The sequence below is a fragment of the Vicugna pacos genome, chromosome 24, assembly GCF_048564905.1.
Source record: "Vicugna pacos chromosome 24, VicPac4, whole genome shotgun sequence".
NCBI classification, from domain to species: domain Eukaryota; kingdom Metazoa; phylum Chordata; class Mammalia; order Artiodactyla; family Camelidae; genus Vicugna; species Vicugna pacos.
The window spans coordinates 11,286,512-11,308,552 of record NC_133010.1 but is presented as its reverse complement, the minus strand read 5'-3'; the positions used below and the strand labels follow the sequence as shown (position 1 = coordinate 11,308,552).

At 41.2% G+C, this 22,041-nt stretch overlaps 1 protein-coding gene and 1 long non-coding RNA gene across 14 annotated transcripts in view; one reads left to right on the top strand and one right to left on the bottom strand.

The window, feature by feature from the left end:
* Positions 1 to 2,359, top strand: part of GALNT1 (polypeptide N-acetylgalactosaminyltransferase 1) — a 77,946-nt gene extending 75,587 nt beyond the window's left edge. For all 9 annotated transcript variants that reach the window (XM_072949011.1, XM_072949012.1, XM_072949004.1 and 6 more), the window contains one exon: positions 142 to 2,359. In XM_072949011.1, coding sequence (XP_072805112.1) covers positions 142 to 288 — 147 coding nt within the window. In that variant the 3' untranslated portion in view covers positions 289 to 2,359. The remainder of the gene's footprint in view (positions 1 to 141) is intronic.
* LOC116285357 (uncharacterized) overlaps positions 1 to 22,041 on the bottom strand; it is a 51,975-nt gene that overhangs the window by 19,267 nt on the left and 10,667 nt on the right. The window lies entirely within an intron of this gene.

Genomic DNA, 22,041 nt, shown 5'->3' with positions numbered 1-22,041 from the left:
ACAGACAACTTTTCTTCATTGCCTTTTAATTTGCAAAAACAAAAATCTTCTCTACAGAGAAATGTCCTCATCACCAAAAACGATGGTTGAGGTGTTTTGGTTTTGTCTTCCACTTTAAGACTTTTTTCCTGTCACTTTCAGAAATTAACCCTGCAGCATGTGAACAGCAACCAGTGCCTGGACAAAGCCACCGAAGAGGACAGCCAGGTGCCCAGCATTAGAGACTGCAACGGAAGCCGGTCCCAGCAGTGGCTTCTTCGAAACGTCACCCTTCCGGAAATATTCTGAGACCAAATTTACGAAAAAACAAACAAAAAAAAGATTGACTGGGCTACCTCAGCATACATTTCTGCCACATTCTTAAGTAGCAAAAAAGGAAAAGTGCTTTCCTCCTGCGGGATGTAAGGTTTATCAGCCATTAAAGCTTCAGCGGCTCTTGGTCCCACTCGCTGTGAACCAGCCTTCCTGTCCAAGGACGTGAGACCACACAGTAGCGAGACTGTGCACGCTGATGTTTACACGATTGAAAGAGTCTTTCATCCAGAATCATTGTAAAGAATATTCAGACTGAAACAATCTACAAAATGTGCTTTCGGGAGAGCTGCACCTTCTGTGGTTTGCTTGCACATCAGGAATTTCTGCTGAACGTGCTGTCATAATGAAGAGATGTCCAAGGGTTTTTTTCTGATTAGAACTGGTAGCCAGTATATTACATATGGATATAAAAGTAAACGAAAAAGAACTGGAACCAGATTCAGAATCATGAAAACATTTTTACAACAATTAAAAAAAAACTATATTAAACAGGGTTTAAAAGAAATTAAAACAGAACTATGAGAAGTACAATTTGTTATAGTATAGTATAAAATTTCTATATAGATTTTATACCTCACTGGGAAAAATAACTGATTCCAATGACGTTCATTTTGTTTTCATCTGTGATGGTCATGGATGCTTTTTTTTTCCTTGGGGTGCTGAAATTGAGCTGAGAAAAAAGTGGCTCTTTGAACGTAGTTTTAATTGCTTTCTATGGTTTTTTTTTTGTTTTTAATTTGGTTTGTGGACTGTTGGAATTGTAATTTTTAATTGCCTTCAAAAATGGAGATTTAAAATAATGTCTGGTTTCACTGAACAAGTTTGATATCTCAGTTGCTCTTGGGTCAGCCGGCTGATAGACTTTGTCTCACACATACACACACACAAATTTCTTATTAGATTTTCAACTTCCTAATTTGATTCAGCTGATAATGCTTAATACCCAAGATTCATACTACTGTACTACAGGTTTGTTTTCACAGCAATAAATCTTCTGTTCTTTTGTTTATGATTCCACTCAGCATAAGGCCTGCACAAGTGATTTATTATTTGGGTATTTGGACATGATACATTTGATGGTTTTTTGAAAAACTTTTTTCACTCCATACTCAGATGTGCTTCATTGTCAAGTGCATATTTAGATTAGGTTCTTGAATTGTAATGTTGATCTGCTGCTTCTTTTTTTTTTAATAAAATTTGACTGAAAATGTTTAATTGGCATTTTTTAATGAGTTAGCCAAAGAAGTGCAGCTTTTATTCCGTACTATTAGACCTGCATTTCTTCCCTAAATTCCATTTAGGTTAAATCAGTTTTCTTTTTCTGATTTTTAATACTACAAAATAGCCTGAGTATTGACTAGAAGTTGAGTATCAATTAATGTTTGAATCTCACAAAGAAAAATCTCACTGTGAAATTTTTCCTGATATGTGAAGCAATCCATCAGCAAAGTGCATATATTTTCCTTCCTATTTGTAAGATTATATTTAATGATATTCTTTTCTTTGATTATCAAAGACTCTCACTGCAGGCAGTGCTGTTTCTTGTGCCTAAGAATGTTTCTGAAAGTTGCATCACTAATGTTACTTGGCAGGTTGAGCAGAAAGTGTCTCGTGTCCTGTTCAGGTCGGTGAGCACGATGCGTGCGCGGACGCGCTGGGGTGAGGCTGCAGCACCGAATGCAGACGTTCGTCCCCAGGAAATCTGAGGTGAAGCAGGTGCTGAGTGGGACTTTTTCCTACTCCGTGAGCTGTGTTAATTCTATCTTTGGTAGGCCTAATGCTTGAATCAACCAGATGTTTAATCAATAAATTATTTTCATGCTCAGAATTTCAGGTTTTAGACTCTAGTGTAGCTTGGTCATATTCTTTACTGTAAGAAAGCTTAACAGCAATGTGACTTAAGGTTTTGTTGTATTTTTTAAAAGGGTGATGTGAGTGACTTAATCCATGGGTACTTTTAGAACCTGATAGATAACCCCATTGCCTTTATTTTTCTAATTAAAGAATTCCTACATACTTTGGAAATACAAAATATTCCTGAATAGTTGTGCCTTACATTGGTTTTATTTAAAGTTAAACTGGCTCCCTGTTCTTTATAGCTGTCTGTTAGATTAGGCGGTGTGCTGATCACTGCTCTAAATCAAACTGCAAAGGAAAGAATGAATGAAAAAGAAAGCGAAGGATGAAAAGATGGGATTACTGACCAGTGAAGAATTCATAAATGGACAATTAAGGATAATTTGAATCTCACAAATCTAGTCACCCTATTCCAATCCCAACCCATCTTAATATGTCTTTCTGTTCTAATTGAGATTCTTGAAAATAGTACTTTATTCACCATTCTGCAAATAAAAGGCAGCATGTAGGCCGTGCCCTCGTTTCCCTGTTCCACATTCAGCTGAAAAACAAAGGTTCCTCTGTAAAGATCTGGTGCTGTCTCCATCTTTCAAGAAGTACACCAAGAACAACTTAACTCCAGAATTACATGTGCTTCAAAGGAGAAGGAAATCAGAAAGGCAGTGTTTTTGAGGTGATAACTGAGAAGAGGAATACAAAGCGTGAATCGTTTTGCGCTCTGGAAAATCAGATGTTTCCAATTATATGACACTGCTCCCATTCCCTGACTTCTTGAAGATTACCAAGTGTTTGCTTGATAAATCTCCCAGAACTAATAATTTTGCAGGATATGAGGCAAAACTCAGTTGTATTACCTTTACACTAGCAACAAATAATTGAGAATTACATTTTAAACATGTAATTTATCATCAAAGTAAGTTAACAAAGACATGTGCCAGACTCTTACCCTGAAAACTATGCAACATTGCTGAGAGAAACTTACAGAACACTGCAATAAATATATTATGTTCGTCGATTGAACGACTAATGTTAAGATCTCAGTTGCCCACAAATTGATCTATAGATTCAATGAAATCACAAAATGAGGTTTTCTTGGAGATATTGGCAAATATATATGGAAATGCAACAAACCCACACGAGCCAAGAAAATGTTGCAGAAAGAAAAAAAAAGTTGGAAGACTTTACTCAATTTTATGACTTGCTTTAAAGCTACAGAGACTAAGAAAATGCGGTACTAGAGGTACTGCCAACAGGCAGGTCAATGTATAGAACAGAGTCCAGAAATCATACCCACACGTGTATGATTATTGACTCCAACAAAAATTCAGTAAGGAAGGGAAAATGCTTTCAGTTGGAGCCAGAGTAACTGGATGTCTGCGTGAGAAATCAGTGAACACTGATGCTTTCACACGATGCACGTTAATTCAGAATGGATCACAGGCCTAAATGTTAAGGGCAAAATGAATTTCTGGAAGAAGACAACATCTTCATAACTCTCAGGATAGACAGATATCTTAGGACACAAAAGATGTTAACCATAAAAGAAAAAACCCATAAATCTCACCAAAATTAAACTTTCTCATCAAGAATATGCTATTAAAGTGAAAAGGCAATCCGTGGCCATGGAGAAAATGTTTGCGGGACACATAACTGACAAAGGAGTCATGTATGCAGAAAAATAATGTTTTAAAGCCAGTGTGAAAGCAACACAATATAAAAATCCATAAATGACTTGAATAGACGCTTCACGGAAGCTGTCCAAAGGTGCAGCTAGCACAGAAGAAGGCCCCACCATGCGTCACCAGGGAGTGCGAAACGGAGCCGCAGGGAAGTAACGTTGCACACCTGCTGGATGGTGAGAGGGTGGAGCAACTGGTGCAAGTGGAAGCCAGTGTGATCACCTTGGGAGACAGCGTGTCAGGTCCTTACAAAAGTAAACATATGCCCACCCTCTACTCAGCGATTCCGACTTCCACAGACACAACCAAGAGAAACGAGAGCATGCGCCCACAGTAAGATTTGTGCAGGAATAGTCAGAGCTTTACAGTACTCCCAAACTGAAACTACCCAGATACCCATCAACAAGTTAGTGGATAATCAAAATAATGGTATATTTATACATTGGGATACTAGTCTGGAATTTTAAAATGTGAATTTCTGTTAGAACAATAGGGATAAGTCTTAAAAATGTTGAGCAAAGAAAGACGTTACATTTATATCAGGTTCAAGAACAGGCAGAACAAATCCTAGGGTGATCTCTGGCGGAGTACAGAGTGGAAACAAGCATGAGAAACCTTTCTGGAATAATGGAAATACTCTATAAATTGATTCAGATAATGGTTAACATGCACATAACTTAAAATTTTATTGAGTTGTATACTTAGGACACATGCACTTTATTGTAGGTAAATTACACCTCAGTAAAGCATTGGGGGAGGGGAATGAGGAAGATAAATTTCTGACATCAAGATTTTCTCCACTGCTACAAAATGCCCAAAGGCTGAATAAATTGCAACAAACATACTTCCTATGGGATGCTGAGCTCAGAAGGAAAATATGAAAAATCCCTAATGTCTAGGGAAAAAATGGGGGAAAAAGGGGATTCATAAACTTAAGCTGCAGAAGTAATTGCTAAATATGAAAGCCCTTCTTCTCCTAGGAACAAAATACAGTAACCAGAGTTTGAGGAATGGGATTTTAGGCCTGGGGCCTGAACAGAGTTGGAGAACTGAAGATCGTCTGCATAAAGCTGGGAGAGTCAGAGGCGTTACATCTGCAAGTAAAAGAGTGGCTGGGGAAGTCTGCCACCTTGTAAAGGAAACCAAAGGTAATCTGATTCTGCCCCTTTTTCAGGTGTAAAGGGTGACGAGGATGACGCCTCCCCTGTAATCACAAAGCCTGATTTTACATAGATCAAGGGTTTAAAGCCACAGTCATGATGTCTACAGATCAAGAAACAGTGAGTAGACTTATGGCACTTGCTGGAAATCATTATAATACATGCCTTTGAAAAAATTCCAGTCCCTTACATCCCCACAAATTAAATTATGGAATCATCTTCAAAGAGAGGAAGTGAGCCCCCAGTATGAACTTTTTTTTTTTTTAAGTTTGCTGGAGATCAAGATGGTGGAGGATGCTGGGCTCACCTCCCCCCCCCCCACGAACACATCAAAACTACAGCTACACAGAGTGACTCACACTGAAGTCAACCTGGAGACTGGCAGAACAGCTCTCCTACAACCAAGGCTGTGAAGAAAGATCGACAGGGAGGCTGTTGGAAGGGAAGAGAAGCTATCTGGTCGGGACCTGTTCCCCTAGTGGGGGACACAGAAGAGGAGGGGGAGCTCACAGCTCAGGGATCCTCCCTGGGCTCAAGCCACATATTAGGCACCCTAGCCCTGGGGTCTGCCATAAGGAAGATGCACCCTCTCAGCTGGTCTGGAAACCAGGAGAGCTTACCTGAGGGCTGTAGGAAACTGAGACTCCATTTGGAAGATACATGCATGGACTCGCTTACCCCCATCACAGTGTGGAGGCAGCAAACTGAAAACTGCCTGGGGCTCTGGCTAGCTTGCCAGGACCACCCCAGTGCACCCCCTAGGCTGTACTGGGCTCCTCCTCCAGTCCCTCTTGCTCGGCTGCTTCCCACCAAGGCAGCAGCTGCAGATTTCAGTGAGCTTATGCACACCTGGAAAGAGCTGAGCCCGCTCAAACTCTGACCCTACCTCTGATGAGGTCGGAGGCAACCACTGCCAGCAAGCACTTCGGTGCACACACACAGGAAGGAGTGAGGCTGGCTCCGGGTAGAGACCGTCATGAGAGCAGCAGTCCCTGTGCAGACTCAGAAGGGAGTGAAGCTAGCTCCAGGTCAGAGACAGGCGTCACAGGAGCATGTGTCCCAGCTCAGTGGTGTGCCACCAGCCCCTCTATCCCCAACCCAGCCAAAAACCAAGGTGTGCACACCAGAGAAAAAGTGCAACCAGCAGAGTACAGCCCCAAATCCTTAGGCCTCAGCCACTTCCCAAACCAAGGTGGAGACTTCCATCACAACTGGGAGAAACCTAACTCCCTCGGGGTTTCTGCTGCAGCCCCTTGAGCCCCAGCCCTGGCCTCAACAGGGCAGTGACAATCACTGAGTATAGGAAAAGCCGCAGCTTGCACCTGGCTCTGGCTCTAGCCCCTCCAACTCCAGACCCACAACAAGACATTTAATTAAAATGCCAAAAGTTAAAGAGAATTCTAAAAAAGGCAAGAGAAAAAGCAGTGGCTCCCAGCACACCCTGGGGGAAGATGCAGCTCATGCTCCCTTGAGAACCAGCTCTCCACCAAATCCACTGGGCACACGCAGACTGCATAGGGATGCTCCCATACAAGGACACACCTCCAAGAACAGGCTAGGTAACTACTGCACCTCATCTCATAGAGACAGAGTTAAAATGAGAAGACAGGAATGTGTTTCAAACAAAAGATCAAGGAGGAAAAAGAAAAAACCCAGAAAAACCCTAATGAAACAGAAAGAATTTAGTTGATAGAGTTCAAAGCAATAGTAATAAGAATGCTAACTGAACGAGGGGAAAGAATAGATGAACACGGTAAGAATTTTAACAAGGAACTAGAAAATGTAGAAAGAACCAGCCAGAGCTGAAGAATATAATAAATGAAATGAAAAACATACTAGAGGGAATTAACAGCAGATTAAGTGACACAGAAGAATGTGAAAGCTGACTGGTTACTAGTATGGAAAGTGAATCAGTAGTGAAAATACTCCCAAGAGACAAAAGACGAGGACCAGACAACCTCATGGAGGGATTCTACCAAACGTACAAAGAAGAGTTAATACCTGTCCTTTTAAAACTATCCTAAAAAATTGAAGAGGAGGGAATACTCCCAAATTCATTCTATAAGGCCATCATTACCCTGATACCATAACCAAAGACACAACAGCAACAGAAAATTGCAGCCTGATATCCCTGATGAATATAGATACAAAAATCATCAACAAAATATTAGCAAACTGAATTCAATTATATATAAAAGGATCAGACACCATGATGGAGTGGGGTTTATCCCACGAATCAAGGTTGGTTCAAGATCCACAAATCAATGTCATACATCACATTAATAAAATGAAGGATAAAAATCACGTGATCATCTCAGTAGATGCAGAAAAAAACATGACAAAATTCAACATCCATTCATGGTTAAAAAACTCATCAAAATTGTTATAGAGGGAACATACCTCAACACGATAAAGGCCATTCATGACAACCCACAGCTAACATCATACCCAGCAGTGAATCCCTTTCCTTAAAATCAAGAGCAAGACAGGGATGCCCACTCCTGCCACTTCTATTTAATACAGTATTAGAAGTCCTAGTCACAATCAGACGAGACAAAGAAGTAAAAGTCACCCAACTGGAAGAGAAGAAGTAAACCTGTCACTAGTTGCAGATGACATGACACTATATTTAGGAAACCCTAAAGTCTCCACCAAAAAAACTATTAAACCTAATAAATCAATTCAGTAAAGTTGCAAAATACAAGATTAATATATATACAGCAATCTGTTGCTTTTCTGTACACTAATAATGAACTATCAGAAAGAGAAAGCAAAGAAACAATCCCACTTACAATTGCATACAAAAATCAAATAAAATACCTGGAAATAAACTTAACTAAGGAGGTGGGAGAACTATACTCTAAAAAGTGTAAGACATTGATGAAGTGAATTAAATACGATACAAGTAAGTGGAAAGACATTCGCGTTCATGGACTGGAAGAATTAATATTATTAAAATGGCCATGCTACCAAAAGCAGTCCCTATCAAAATAGCAATGACATTTTTCACAGAACTAGAACAAATAATCCTAAAATTTGTATGAAACCACAAAAGACACCAAATAACCAAAGCAATCTTGAGAGAAAAGAACAAAGCTGTAGGTACCATGCTCTATGACTTCAGGCTATACTATAAAGCTACAGTAATCAAAACAGTATGGTACTGGCACAAAAACAGACACAGATCAATACAACAGAATAGAGAGCCTAGAAATAAATCCACATACCCATGGTCAGTTAATACATGACAAAGGAGACAAAACTATACAATGGGGAAAAGACATTCTTTCCAATATGTGGTGCTGGGAAAACTGGACAGCTACATGTAAAAGAAACAAGTTATTCTTATCCCATAAACAAAAATAAACCCAAAATGGACTAAAGACCTAAATATAAGACCAGAATCCATAATACTCCTAGAAGAAAACATCGACAGTACACTCTTTGACATATCTTAGCAACATTTTTTGCTCAGGCAAAGGAAACAAAAGCAAAAATAAATGGGACCTAATTATACCTAAAAGCTTTTCCACAGGAAAGGAAACCACAACAAAACAGAAAGGCAACCTACTAAGTGAGAGACGATTTATGCAAATGGTATGTCTGATAAGGGGTCAATATTCAAAATATATAAAGAGCTCTTACAACTCAATACCAAGAATTCAAACAACCTGAGAACTGGACAGAAGATATGAATAGACAATTTTCCAAAGAAGACATACAGATGGCCAACAGGCACATGAAAATATACTCAACACCACTAAGCATCAGAAAATGCAAATCAAAGCCACAGTAAGATTTCACCTCACACCTGTCAGAATACCTATCATCAAAAAGACAACAAATAGTAAGTGTTGGCGAGGGTATGGAGAAAATGGAATACTATTTCACTGCTGGTGGGAATGTAAATTGGTACAGTCACTATGTAAACAGAGGTTCCTCAAAAAATTTAAAATGTAAAAACAAGCCTCTGTAACATCAAGTTGATCTGCCAATAATTTAATTGACTTCTTGGACAAAACTAAACAGTCTTCTGAGGAAGATAACAGAATACAGAATCTCTTCAATACGTCAGTCACAATGCTCAGTACAAAATGAAAAAGTAATAGATAAAAAAGTAAAGGTCACTTTCTTGTTTAACAGTCAATAAAAGCAGACCCACGAATAACCTAGATGAGGGAATTGGCAGACTCTTCAAAATAATGTGTTTTTAAAAATAGATGCTCAAAAAATGGATATAATTTTAAAAATGGGAAATTTCAGATGAGATTTAGAAACTAGAAAAAAGAAAAAATCCTAAAATTGGAAAATATTAAAAAAAATTTGTTGAATGAGATTAATATCAAGTTGGACACAATAGAAAAAAGGGTCTGTGAATTTGGACTCAAGTCAATAAAAATGTTTCAGACTGAACCATGGATAGAGAAGGTGGAGAAAGAGAAAGAGAGCCTGAGTGGCAGGGGCTTGGCCAAGACAGCAGAGCAAGACCCTGAGCTCACCTCCTCCCATGGGCACACCAAAATTACAGCTCTTTACAGAGCGCATTTATTAATAAGAAAGATCAGCACCTAGCAAAAAAAAAAAAAAAGATCTTCTACAAGTTAAAACATAAAAAAGGAACTGCAACAAAATGGGTAGAAGGGGTGGAGACAAAGCATAGTCAAGATCCAGAGCCCCAGGTGGGCGACCCCCGAGTGGGAGGATCATCACAATTGCAGAGGCTCCCAAGGAGCGGTGGGTCCAAGCCCCACATCGGACTCCCCAGCCTGAGGGTCCTGCACCGGGAAGATGAGCCACCAGAAAGTCTGGCTCTAAAGGCCAGTGGGGTCTGCTTCCGGGAGTCCAGGAGGGCTGCGGGAAATAGACTGCACTCTTCAAGGGCACACACAAACTCACGTGCTCTGGGACCCAGGGAAGATGCGGTACTTTGAAAGGAGCCTGACTCAGACCCACCTGCTGATCTTGGAGAGCCTCCCGGTGAGGCAGGAGGCAACGAGAGCTCATTCTGCAGACACAGAATTGGCGGCACCCCTTTTTGGGAGCTTCTTACCACATGGACACTGGTGCCAGCAAGCACCATTCTGGAGTCCTACCTCTCGGCTAGTAGCACGGGGACCCAGCCCCACCTACCAGCCTGTAAGCACTAGTACTGGGATGCCCCAGGCCAAGCAACCAGCCAGGCAGGGGCACAACCCCACCCGCAAGTAGGCAGGCTACTCTAAGGTCCCCTGAGCCCACAGTTGCCCCAGGACCTGCCTGGCCCCACACACCACAGCACCAGCACTAGTACTGGCATGCCAGCGACCCCCAGGATCTGCTCCGCCCACAAGTGAGCAGGCACTAGCCTCTGGTCCCTCTAGGCCCCAGCCCCACCCAGCAGCAGGCTGACCCCAGCCCCCGGACCCCACGGGCCCGGCCCCACTCACCAGCAGGCCAGCACCAGCTTTGAGACACCCTTGACCCTGCAGCTAGCCATGTCAGTAACTGGCCCACCTACCAAAAGACCAACACTAGATCCTGGAACCCCGGCCCCACAACCACCCACCCCAGAACCCAGGTCAGCCCACCAGCGGGCCAGCACTAGCCACAGGACCCCCAGGATGCAGCAGCCAGCCACCTCATGACCCAGCCCTACCCACCAGGAGCTGGCAGCCTCCAAACAAGGCAGGGCCTGGCAGCCAACTGAACTCGGGGCCCACCATGCTTACCAGCCATGCCCACAGTAGTCAGTCCACCACAAAGAAGAACCACACAGCCCGTATAGGGGGCAGCCCTAGCTCTGGTGATGGTGGGGGAGTGCGGTGCTGGGACACAGAGGACGTCTCCTACAAAAGGCCACCTCTCCAAGGTTGGGGAAACAACCAACATAACAGATACACAGCAATAAAAACAGCAAGTTAGGTAAAATGAGACGACAGGAACATGGTCCAAACAAAGGAACAAGGTAAAACCCCAGGAGAACTAAGTGAACTGGGGGTAGGCAATCTAATCCAAAGAAAATGAAGACACTAATTCACAGTAGCATTACTTACAATAGCCAAGATATGGAAACAACCTAAGTGTCCATCAGCAGATTAACTGATAAAGAAGATGAGATATATATAATATATACACACACACACACATATATACACACACACACACATACACCACAGCAGTATGTGTGTACACACACACACACACACACACACACACAATGGAATACTACTCAGCTATAAAAAAGAATAAACTTTTGCCATTTGCAACAACACAGATGAACCTGGGAGGGTATCGTGCTTAGTGCAATAAGTCAGACAGAAAAAGACAAATACTGTATTTTATCACTTATATGTGGAATCTAAAAAATAAAACAAACAAATGAATATAACAGAAACAGACTCACAGATATAGAGAACAAACTAGTGGTTACCAGTAGGGGAGGAAGGAGGAGAGAGGCAAGATAGGGATAGGGGATTAAGAGGTATAAAGTACTGCGTATCAAATAGATAAGCTGCAAGGATATATTGCACAGTTCAGGGGATACAGCCAATATTTTATAACTTTCAATGGAGTATAAGCTATGAAATTTTTGAATCACTATGTTTTCCACTGGAAACTAATACAGTATTGTAAGTCAACTATATAATTTAATTAAAATGAAGTATATTAAATTTATCAAATGACATTTTAAATATTTGAAGGTATTTAAGTTTGTAAATGAAACAAACATCATCCAAAAGCCCCTTAAAAAGACTGCTAAATGTTGGTAGACTTATAAATAGGAAAAGGAAAAGAAAAATTATAAGCCAAATCTTAAAACTTAAGAACTAGATTTTTATAAAATTTATAACTTCAATAAATTAATATTCCTTCAAAGAAATCCGTGGCAATTGTGCATCGTCTACAGAAAAGCCTATTATTTCCCTCTTCAGTGTTATTTTCAGCTTCTTTCCTTTTTGATCATTACAATCCAGCCACCTTGGTCTTTCAGTTCCTCCAACAAACCAAGCTCTCTTTCACATGAGTGTGCCCTCATTTTCCTAAGAAGTCCTACATCCCAGCTGTCTTCCACTTATTACTCATGTCTTAGAATAAATGCCCCTTCCCTGGCCACCCAATTCCAAGTAGGTGTCCCTTTTACTCACTACCTCATCTTGTCCTTTGTAGCTCTTAACAAAATGTTTGATCATTTAACTATTTGGGGGTTTACTTATTTAATTCCTACCTTACCACTAAATGATAAGCTATATAAACACCCAAACCATGATTCATTGATAGAATTCAGTGACAAGTACAGTGCTTGAAACATTGATAATATATATCTGTTGAAAGAGTAAGCCAGTAATTTTTATTTATTTCTATTTTACTGTAATAAATAATATGGTTTGCAGAAAAAAATTATCTCATTAGCTGGCACAGTTTGATAAAGAATCTGTAATTGTAAAAATAATGTAATGACTTTTTTTTAAACAAGAAAAAGTCTTGATAATCAAGTACTGCACTTTATACTTAGAAGAAGGTAAGACAGAACGGGGACTCTGAGGGAGAATCTGTTTTGTGTCTCTCTCCTCAATTCCCTGGTTGTGGGCAATCCCTGGCTTGTAGATACATCACTCCAATGTCTGTCTTCTTCCTACACATGGTATTATAATCTCTGTCTGTATCTCTTATAAGGACACTAGTTATGTTGGACTTAGGGCCCACCTTAATCTAACTGGACCTCTTAACTAACTACACCTGCAAAGAAACAGTTATGGGTTGAACTGTGTCCATCCAAGGAAGATATGTTGAAGTCTAACCCTCAGTTCCTCAGAATATGAAATGATTTGGAAGTAGGATCTTTACAGAAGTAATCAAGTTACAATAAGGTCATTAGGGTGGGCCCTAATCCAATGACATGTCCTTTTAGAAATGGGAAATTTGAACACACAGAGAGGCACACAGAGGGAGAGGATGATGAGAAGGCACAGAGAATATCATCTACAAGACAAGGAATGCCTCAGGCTAAGAGAAGCTGGGAGAGGAGCATGGAACAAATTATCCCTTGCAGTCCTCAGAAGGAATCTACTCTGCCAACACCTTGACTTGGGTCTTCCAGCCTCTGAAATTTCAGAACAATAAATTTCTGGTATTTAAGCCACTCAGTATGTGGTACTTTGTTATGACAGCTCTGGGAAACTAACACAGACCTTATTTCAAAATTAGGTCCCATTCTGAAGTTCTGAGTACACACAAATTTGGGGGAAACATTGTTTAAATCAGCACATCCACCAAACATTTAAAGAAGGATTAACACCAATTCTTCACAAACTCTCCCATTAAAAAAAAAGGAAACAACACCTCAATTCATTCTATGGGACTAGCGTTACCCTGATATGAAAGCCAGACAAAGATATCGCAAGAAAAGGAAAGGAAAAAAGACCTAAAGACCCATATCCCTGATGATTATAGATGAAATATCTTCAACAAAATACTAGTAAACCAAACCCTGCAGCATATTGAAAGAATTAAACACCATGATAAAGTGGGATTTATCCTATGAATGCAAGGTTGGTTCAACATATGAAACTAATATAATACACTGTATTTAATAGGATAAATGACAAAACCGACATGATCATTTCAATAGATTCAGTAAAGGCATCTGATAAATCCAACACCCTTTTGTGATAAAAATACTCAACAAACTGGGAATAGAAGGGAACTTTATCTAACAAAGGGCCTCTATGAAAAATCCACAGGTAACATGATATTTAATGGTAAAAGACTGTATACTTTCCCCCTGAGATCAGGAGAACAAACAACAAAGATGTTCACTCTTGCTATGTCTATTCCCCATTGCACGGGAGGTTCTAGCCAAGGCATTAAAGCAAGAAAAAGCATCCAGACTGAAAGGGAAGAAATAAAACCATCTCTATATGCAGATGATATCATCTTGTATATAGAACATTCTAAGGAGTCCACCAAAAACATTAGAAATAATAAATGAGCTCACCAAGGTTGCAAGATACAAGATCAATACTCAAAAACCAGTTGTATTTTGATGCCCTAGCAATAAACAATGCAAAAATAAAATTAAGAAAACAATTCATTTAAAAATAGTATCATAAAGAAATAAATACTCAGAAATAAATTTAACAAAAACGTGCAAGACTTATTATTGAAAACTTAGAAATTAAGTAGGACCTAAAAAAAAAAATCACATGTTGGTGAATCAATAAGACTTAAAATTGTTAAAATTTTCTATTATATATATTCATATATTGATACTTTAAATTCATATATCCAGAATATGAAAAGCTCTTACAACTCAACAATAAAAAAGACAACTAATCCAATTAAATAATGGGCAAAGGATTTGAATAGACATTGCTCCAAAGAAGATACACAAATGGCCAATAAGAATGGTAATGGTAATATTTCCCAAATTGAGCTACAATTTCAGTGAATCATAATAGAGCTACAGACCAAAATCCCTGATGAATATTGATGCAAAAATTCTTAACAAAATATAAGCAACCAGAATTCAACAGAACTTTTTAAAGGATTATATGCCATGACCAAGTGAGATTTATTCCTGGAATGCTAGAATGGCTCCATCTATTAAAATCAATTAATGCGATACACTGCATTAACAGAATGAAGGGTGAGAACCACGTGATTATCTCAACGGATGCAGAAAAGCATATGACAAGATTGAGCATCCTTTCATGATAAAAAAATTTAACAAACTAAAAATAGAAATTATTGCAACATAATAAAGACCGTATATGAAAAGCCCACAGCTGTCACCATACTCAAGGGCGAAAGACCAAAAATGCTTCCTCTAAGATCAGGAACAAGGCGAGTTTACAGGTTCTTCTCTTTTTTCAGTGCTGGAAGTCCTAGTGAGAGCACGTACACACTTAGACCTAAAGATGTAGAACTCCTAGAAGGAAACAAAGGGGAAAGGCTTCACGACGTTGGACTTGGCAGCGATTTCTTGGATGTGGCACCAAAAGCACAAGCAACAACAACAACAAAAAACACAGACAAATAAGGCTACATTAAACTTAAAAATTTTTGTGGGTCAAAGGACAATATCAAAAGAGCGAAAGGCAAACTATGGAACAGGAGAAAATATTTGCAAAGCACATCTGAAAAAGGGGGTTGATATCCAGAATATATAGAGAAATCCTACAAATTAATAAAAAAAAAACAACCTAACTAAAAAATGGTTGTTTTAAAAAATTTAATAGATATTTCTCCAAAGATGGTACACAAATGGCCAACAAGCATATGAAAAGATGCTCAGCATCACTAATCAGCAGGGAGTGCACATCAAAACCACACTGACATCACCTCACGTCCATTAGTATGGGCAATATCAAAAAGACAGAACATATGTACATTCCAAGGTACCACTTGGACTCTCTACACATCGAACCCTGTTATCTCTACTTCTTTTGTAGCACGTACAGTGACCACCAAATAGAGCTTTGCCCAGAAGTTTTGCCCATGGCTGATGTTCAGTAAATATTTGTCAGATGAATGAATTAATAAAAGGGAAAAGAAAAACCCTTAGCATAAAAAAAAGAAAAAGAAAATAAGTGTTGGCAGGGGTGTGGAGAAGTTGGAACTTGTGCATTGTTAGTGGGATTATAAAATTGTGCAACTATTATGGAAAACAGTATGGAGATTCCTCAAAAATTAAAAAAAAAATTAAAAACAGAACTACCATATGATCCAGCAACCCCATTTATGGGTATATATCCAAATGAACTGAAAGAAGGGTCTCCAAGGGATATTTGCACACCCATGTTTATAGCGGCACTATTCACAATAGCCACGAGGTAGAAGCAACACAAATGTCCACGGACTGATAAACAAAATGTGATACACACACACACATATATACACACACACACATATCACACAATGGATTATTACTCAGCCTTAAAAGGAAGGAAATCCTGACACATGCTACAACATGGATGAACCTTGAGGACATTCTGCTAAGTGAAATATGCCAGCAACAGAAAGACAAACATCCTGTTTTCACTTGTATATCTGAAGTAGTCACATTCACTGAAATAGAAAATAGAATTGTGGTTTCCAGGGGCTGGGGGGAGAAGGGGGAAGGGGAGTTGCTGTGTGTGGGTATTTTCACAACAACGTGAACATACTTAATATTACTGTACAGTTAAAATGGTAAATTTTTTGTGTGTTTTACCACACATCCAAAAAGGAATGTACCAAATCCTGGTGAGGATATAGAGTGACAGGAACTCTCGTGCACGGCTGGTGGGAATGTGAAATGATACAGCCACTTTGGAAGACAGTTTGGCAGTTTCTTATAAAAGTAAACATATTCTTATGACACCATTCAGCAACCATTCTCCTTTGATATTTACCCAAAGGATTTGAAAACTTTTGACCACATAAAAACCTCCACACAGATGTTTACAGTAGCTCTATTCATAATTGCCAAACTTTGGAAGCAACCAAAGTGAATGGATAAACTGTGATACATTCAGATGATGGAACGTTATTCAGCCCTTAAAAAAAAAGAGAGAGCTATCAAGTCACAAGACATGGAGGAAACTTAAATGCATACTACTAGGTGCAAAGAGCCAATCTGAAAAAGCTACCTCCTGTAAGAGTCCAACTTTATGACATTCTGGAAAATCAAAATAATGGAGACAATAAAAAGATCAGTAGTTGCCAGGAGGGAAAGGGGAGAGGAATAAATAGAGCACAGAAAATTCTTAGGGCAGTGGAAACGCTCTGTATGATACCATAATGATGGATGCATGTCCTTATACATTTGTCCTAACCCGCGGGGTGTACACCACCAACAGTGAGCCCTAAGGGAAACTGCGGCCTTTGATTCTGGCTTGTCAATGTAGGTTCCCCCTTGATAACAACCGTCCCACCCTGCTGAGTGACGCTGGTAATGGTGGAGGCTGTGCAGGGCTGGGGGGAAGTGGGGTATGTGCGAAATCTCTCTACCTCCCTCTCAATTTTGTTGTGAACCTAAAAACGGCTCTTTAAAAAGTCTTAAAAAAAAAAAAGGAATGAAGTACTTACTAATGCCTGCTACAGGGCACGCTGCAACTTGAAAATGTGCCGCATGAAAGAAGCCAGACACACTAGAACCTTTATTTTATGATTCCATTTATGTGAAATGTTCAGATTAGGCATTAGGCATAGAGACAGAAAACAGATTAGTGGTTGGCAAGGCCTTGGGGAAGAGGGAATGAGGGATGACTGGAAATGGGTATGGGTTTATTCTGAGATTATAAAAATGTTCTGGAGTTGGATAGTGGATATGACATACAACTTGGTGTGTATACTAAACCCACTGAACTGCATGCCTTAAAAAGTAAATAAACAAAAACTGTAAATAAACAAAAAGTAAATAAACAAAAAAAATTGAAGGTAAAATAGACATTTTCATATAAATGAAACCTGAGAGCCTGTTGCCAACTGTCCTGCGTTGTAAGAAATGCTAAAAAGTTCTTCATACTGAAATGGTAGCAGATAGACATTCAGATCTGCAAAAAGGAACAAAGAGCCATAGTAATGATAAATACATCCAGCAGCAACAAAACCATAAAATAGGAATAAATTTAATGAAATACATTCAAGACATTTATACTGACAATTACAAAGTACAACTAAGACCTCCCAAAATGGAGAGACAGTCCATGTTTATTAATGGAAAGACTCCATGCTTCCAGCTCCAAGTAACATAAACCCCTTACTCAAGGGCCTTAAAAACAAGATGTATCATCTCACACAGCGGAGGTCCAGAGGGAAGCTCTACTGTAGTTCTCTGGCCTACCTTCCTGTTCTCCTTGGTAGCCTCATCCCCTGGTTGGGGCCAAGGTGGCTGCAGCAGCTCCAGGCATCACGACTGGAGATCATATTCAGAGGGAGAAAGGCCATCTCTTCTTAGTGCCAAAAAAAACCCTTTTCTAGAACCTCACCCTCACCAGCATGTCTCTCACAGCTCATCGCCTGGCTTGGGACACTTACCCATTACCCAGCAGTCACTGAGGTGGGGGATGAGAATGCATTGAGGGGTTTACACTAATCCTTTAGGGTGCAATGGGTGTTAAGAAAGCCACCCCAACCACCATCCCCAGAACACTGCTCACCCTGCCACCCAACACTCTCTTTATCAAGATCTGCACTCATACCTCCCTCCAGTCTCTCTCCCTGAACAGCTGTGAGCGCTCGCTCTGTGATGCTGCACGAACACAGATGGTGTCCCCTCTGTCCCAGTCACCAAGCAGCCTGAAGCGTCATTTGTGATCGTCCTCCAGCCACCACAGGACCCTTGGTAGGAACTGGGGTGGGGGGGGGACACTACTTTGCCTTCATCTGCTTTCCCTACCTTTATTTCCCCCTTTTTCATATTTCCTCATTTCTATTTCTGCAGACACTTAAAACCCTCATTGTCCACACGGAAGAGTCAGTTTGTTCAGCAAAGGTTCACCAAGAAGGGAAGAGCCCCTGCCCGTTAGGAGGCGCTGACTTAGCCACAACGGCCGGGGCTACCGAGTGGATGGCCCCAACCATCTCTGAAAGCCCGTGGGCAGTGCTGCTTGTTTGAGCTAAGTAAGGAGCTCACAGCAAAAGAATCACATGAAAGCATGTATCGAACGCAGTGAGGAAGCATCTATTTATCTCCCCAAATGCCAACTGCATCCAGGATTTCCCAGTGGACTTGCACCAGGGTAGAGGGACTTCAGGAATCCACTCAGTCAGCAGTGTGCAACCAATTTACTGAGGCGCCTTCACCTGAAATGGTTTTGCTTATTCCCTTCGCATCTTCTTGGAGGCCTCCTCCATTCGGAGGCAGTTCACTTAAGAAGACCTTGATCCAAACAGAAACAGACTCACAGACATAGAAAACAAACTTATGGTTACCAGAGGGGGAAAGGGGTGGGTGGAGGGATAAACTGGGAGCTTGGGTTTAGCAGATACAAACTACTATATATACAGCAGATGAACAACAAGGTCCTACTGTACAGCACAGGGAACTGTATTCAGTTCCTTGTAATGGCCTATAATGAAAGAGAATATGGAAAGGAATATATAGATATGTTTGAATCACTATGCTGTACACCAGAAATTAACACAACGTTGTAAACCAGGTATGCTTCATTAAAAACAAACAAACAAACAAACAAAAAACCTTGGCTCAGTTTCACTTTTCAGCCACCTCCATTTGCCCCCTTCTGACAGTCCTGGGCTGGAGTCAGCGCTCACTCCTTGCTGTCCTCCTCCCCATACTGTTTTGGGGGAGGCAGCGTGGGTGGGGGATCCCCTGATCAAATTCACCTTGTTCCCCCTGCACCTCCCCTCAAGTGTTGAGGGGGAGGGGAATGGCCTCTGAAGCCAGCTCCCAGGTGGTGGGTTCCTTTGCCATCTTGCTCCTTCACTCTTAGGAACTAGGGACCCCTCCCCAGGCAACACTCCCCACACACTCTCTCTCTGCTGCCCGGTGGTGGAGGGAACCCCAGCAAGCCCACCACCGAAGCAGACGAGCAGGGTGCGCAGGGCCAGGCTCCCCTCCAGGCAGGCACCCCATTCTCCCCAAGAGGGACACACTCGGGACGGGGAGAGGCTGACGTTCCTCAAAACTGCCCCCGCCCCCATTAGCCTGTGTGGAGGGGCCGCCCTGATGGATTCAGCTCCTGTCTCAATAGTCTGGGAAGAATCCTGACTTCCTGTCCTCGGCTTTGGGCCTTTGCCAGATTTCAAGACAGCGGGCAATACTGTACAGCACATCCTGCAGGGAGAGGGGAGAGGGAGAGGCCACAGTCGCTTCATCACTGTGCCATTTGAATGGCCAAAGGGAGAGGGCCAGCTGTGAAAGGAGACAGTGGCACTGCAGGAAGAGCACAGGCTTTGAAGTAGAAAATCACAGGTTCAAATCCAAAGCGGGCCATTTATCAGCTGAGGGACCTTTGGCAAGGCCCTTCATCTCTTGGGGCCTCTGTCTGGTCATCTCTAAAATGCCTGCCTCATGTCAGGGGGGTATGACACCCTGACAGAGAGGGCCTGCACAGAGGAGTTTTCCCTCCGCCTCTCTCATCATTTGCTTCCGTAGGGCTGGTGCCCATGGTGGGGGCAGTGGCACCTAGCTGTGCGCCAGGCCAGCCCAGGGGCCCTGTGTGCTGGGCAGCTGGAAGAGGATCCAGTCCTCTCATCCAGACCAACACACGACTTGATCTGACTCTAGCAAAGAAACATTTACAACTGCAAAAAGTGAAAAGAAACCAGACAGTATTTATTTCTCAGCACGGCCGCTGTTACTCGGCCCAGACCGCCTGACTCCTTCCTGCACCCTGAGTGCGCAGCCGTCCGGGGAAGGCGGACCCACGGTCCACAGGCAGCTTTGGGGATCAAGAGCTAAACAGGGGACCAAAAGGGAGGAAAGCAAAGTCCCAGCCAATCAATCACCCTCATGACTGCAGACTCAAATTCCTAGACACTGCGTAGACGGGGAATTCAACATTACAGTAAAAGAACAATGCACTTCAGCTAAGTTGGGATCGTCTCAACATTTATCTAAGGTTTAACAGAAAATCTATGAATGTACTAGACCAGTAGATATTTGATAAAGTATTACCAGTAGACACTTGTTGCAAAAGTATGTTTAACATGTTTTCTTTTTTTTAAGTTCTCTTGTATTTTAACTTATATTTTTTCAAACCAAGATGCAAATTATATTTAACGATAAAAACCCTACAGACTGTTATTCAAATCAAACAAAAGAAGGATGCCTGACATCATCGTTACCACTAAACAATTTTCAGGAAGTTCTGGTACTACATTAGGACATGAAACACAAAGGAGGCAAAAAAAAAGTTATCGAGAAAAATTTCTTCTCATTACTTGCAGATGATCGTCACTTATTTGTTTCTTAATTCACCAAATATACACTGAGCCTCCGCTATGTCCCACACCATTCTAGGACTCAGAATGCCAAAGTCCCTGCCTTCATGGAGCTGACAAGAGGAGGGAGGGTGGAGAGAGATGAAAAACAAGTGAAGCAAAATAAACAATGTGCCTTGAAGAAGACTAAACAGTTGACACAGTGACAGGGCGGAAGAAGCCGTATATAGCAGGTGGACAGCCTACCTAGGAAGGAATAGGTGACCAGAGCCTGAAAGGTACGAGAGAGAAGCCACGGGGCAAGTGGGTGATGTTCCAGGTTGGGGACCAGCGAGGACACAGGCCCTGGGACAGCAACAAGATCAGCAAGTTAACAGACTAGCAGGGCAGTGTGGACAGAGAACAGCTGAGCAAAGGGAAAGGGCCCAAGACACAGCCAAAAGCAGGCAATCGGGGGGATAATTGCGGGGATAATTGTGGGCAGAATGGCTCCCAAAGATGGCCGTGTCCTCATCCCTGCAAACTGTATGTTAGGTTACTTTGCAAAGGAGAATTAAGTCTGCAGATGGATGTAAGCTTGCTAATCAGCTGACCCTGAGATGGGGAAATTATCCTACATTATCAGGGTGGTGTCATTTATTTGTAGCACCAAATAATATTCCATCATCTGGACGTACCACATTTTATGTATCCATTCACCTACTAAAGGGCATCTTTGTTGCTTGCAAGTTTTGGCAATTATGAATAAAGCTGCTACAAACACCTGTGGGTGGACTTTTGTGGACATGAGTTTTCAACTCTTGGCGTAAATACTAACTGCTAGGTGGTGTGATAAGAGGATGTTTAAGTTTATGAGAAACTGCCAGACTGTCTTCCATTTTGCATTTCCACCAACAACGTATGAGTAGTGAAGGTGGGAGTGTATCAGTGAGAGGATCATGTTTCGAGGTGACACAGCCCCAAAGGGCAAGTAGGCACCTAACACTGAGATTAATTATTCGAGTGGGATGAGGTCTATAGGCAAACAACAATTATTATAATAATAATTATACTTATTTATATAGTATAACCTTAATTATAAACATAGACTATTACAAATTACACATCTATGTAAAAAGTAAACAAACATGTAAGCAATTTTTAAAAGAACAATAGAATCA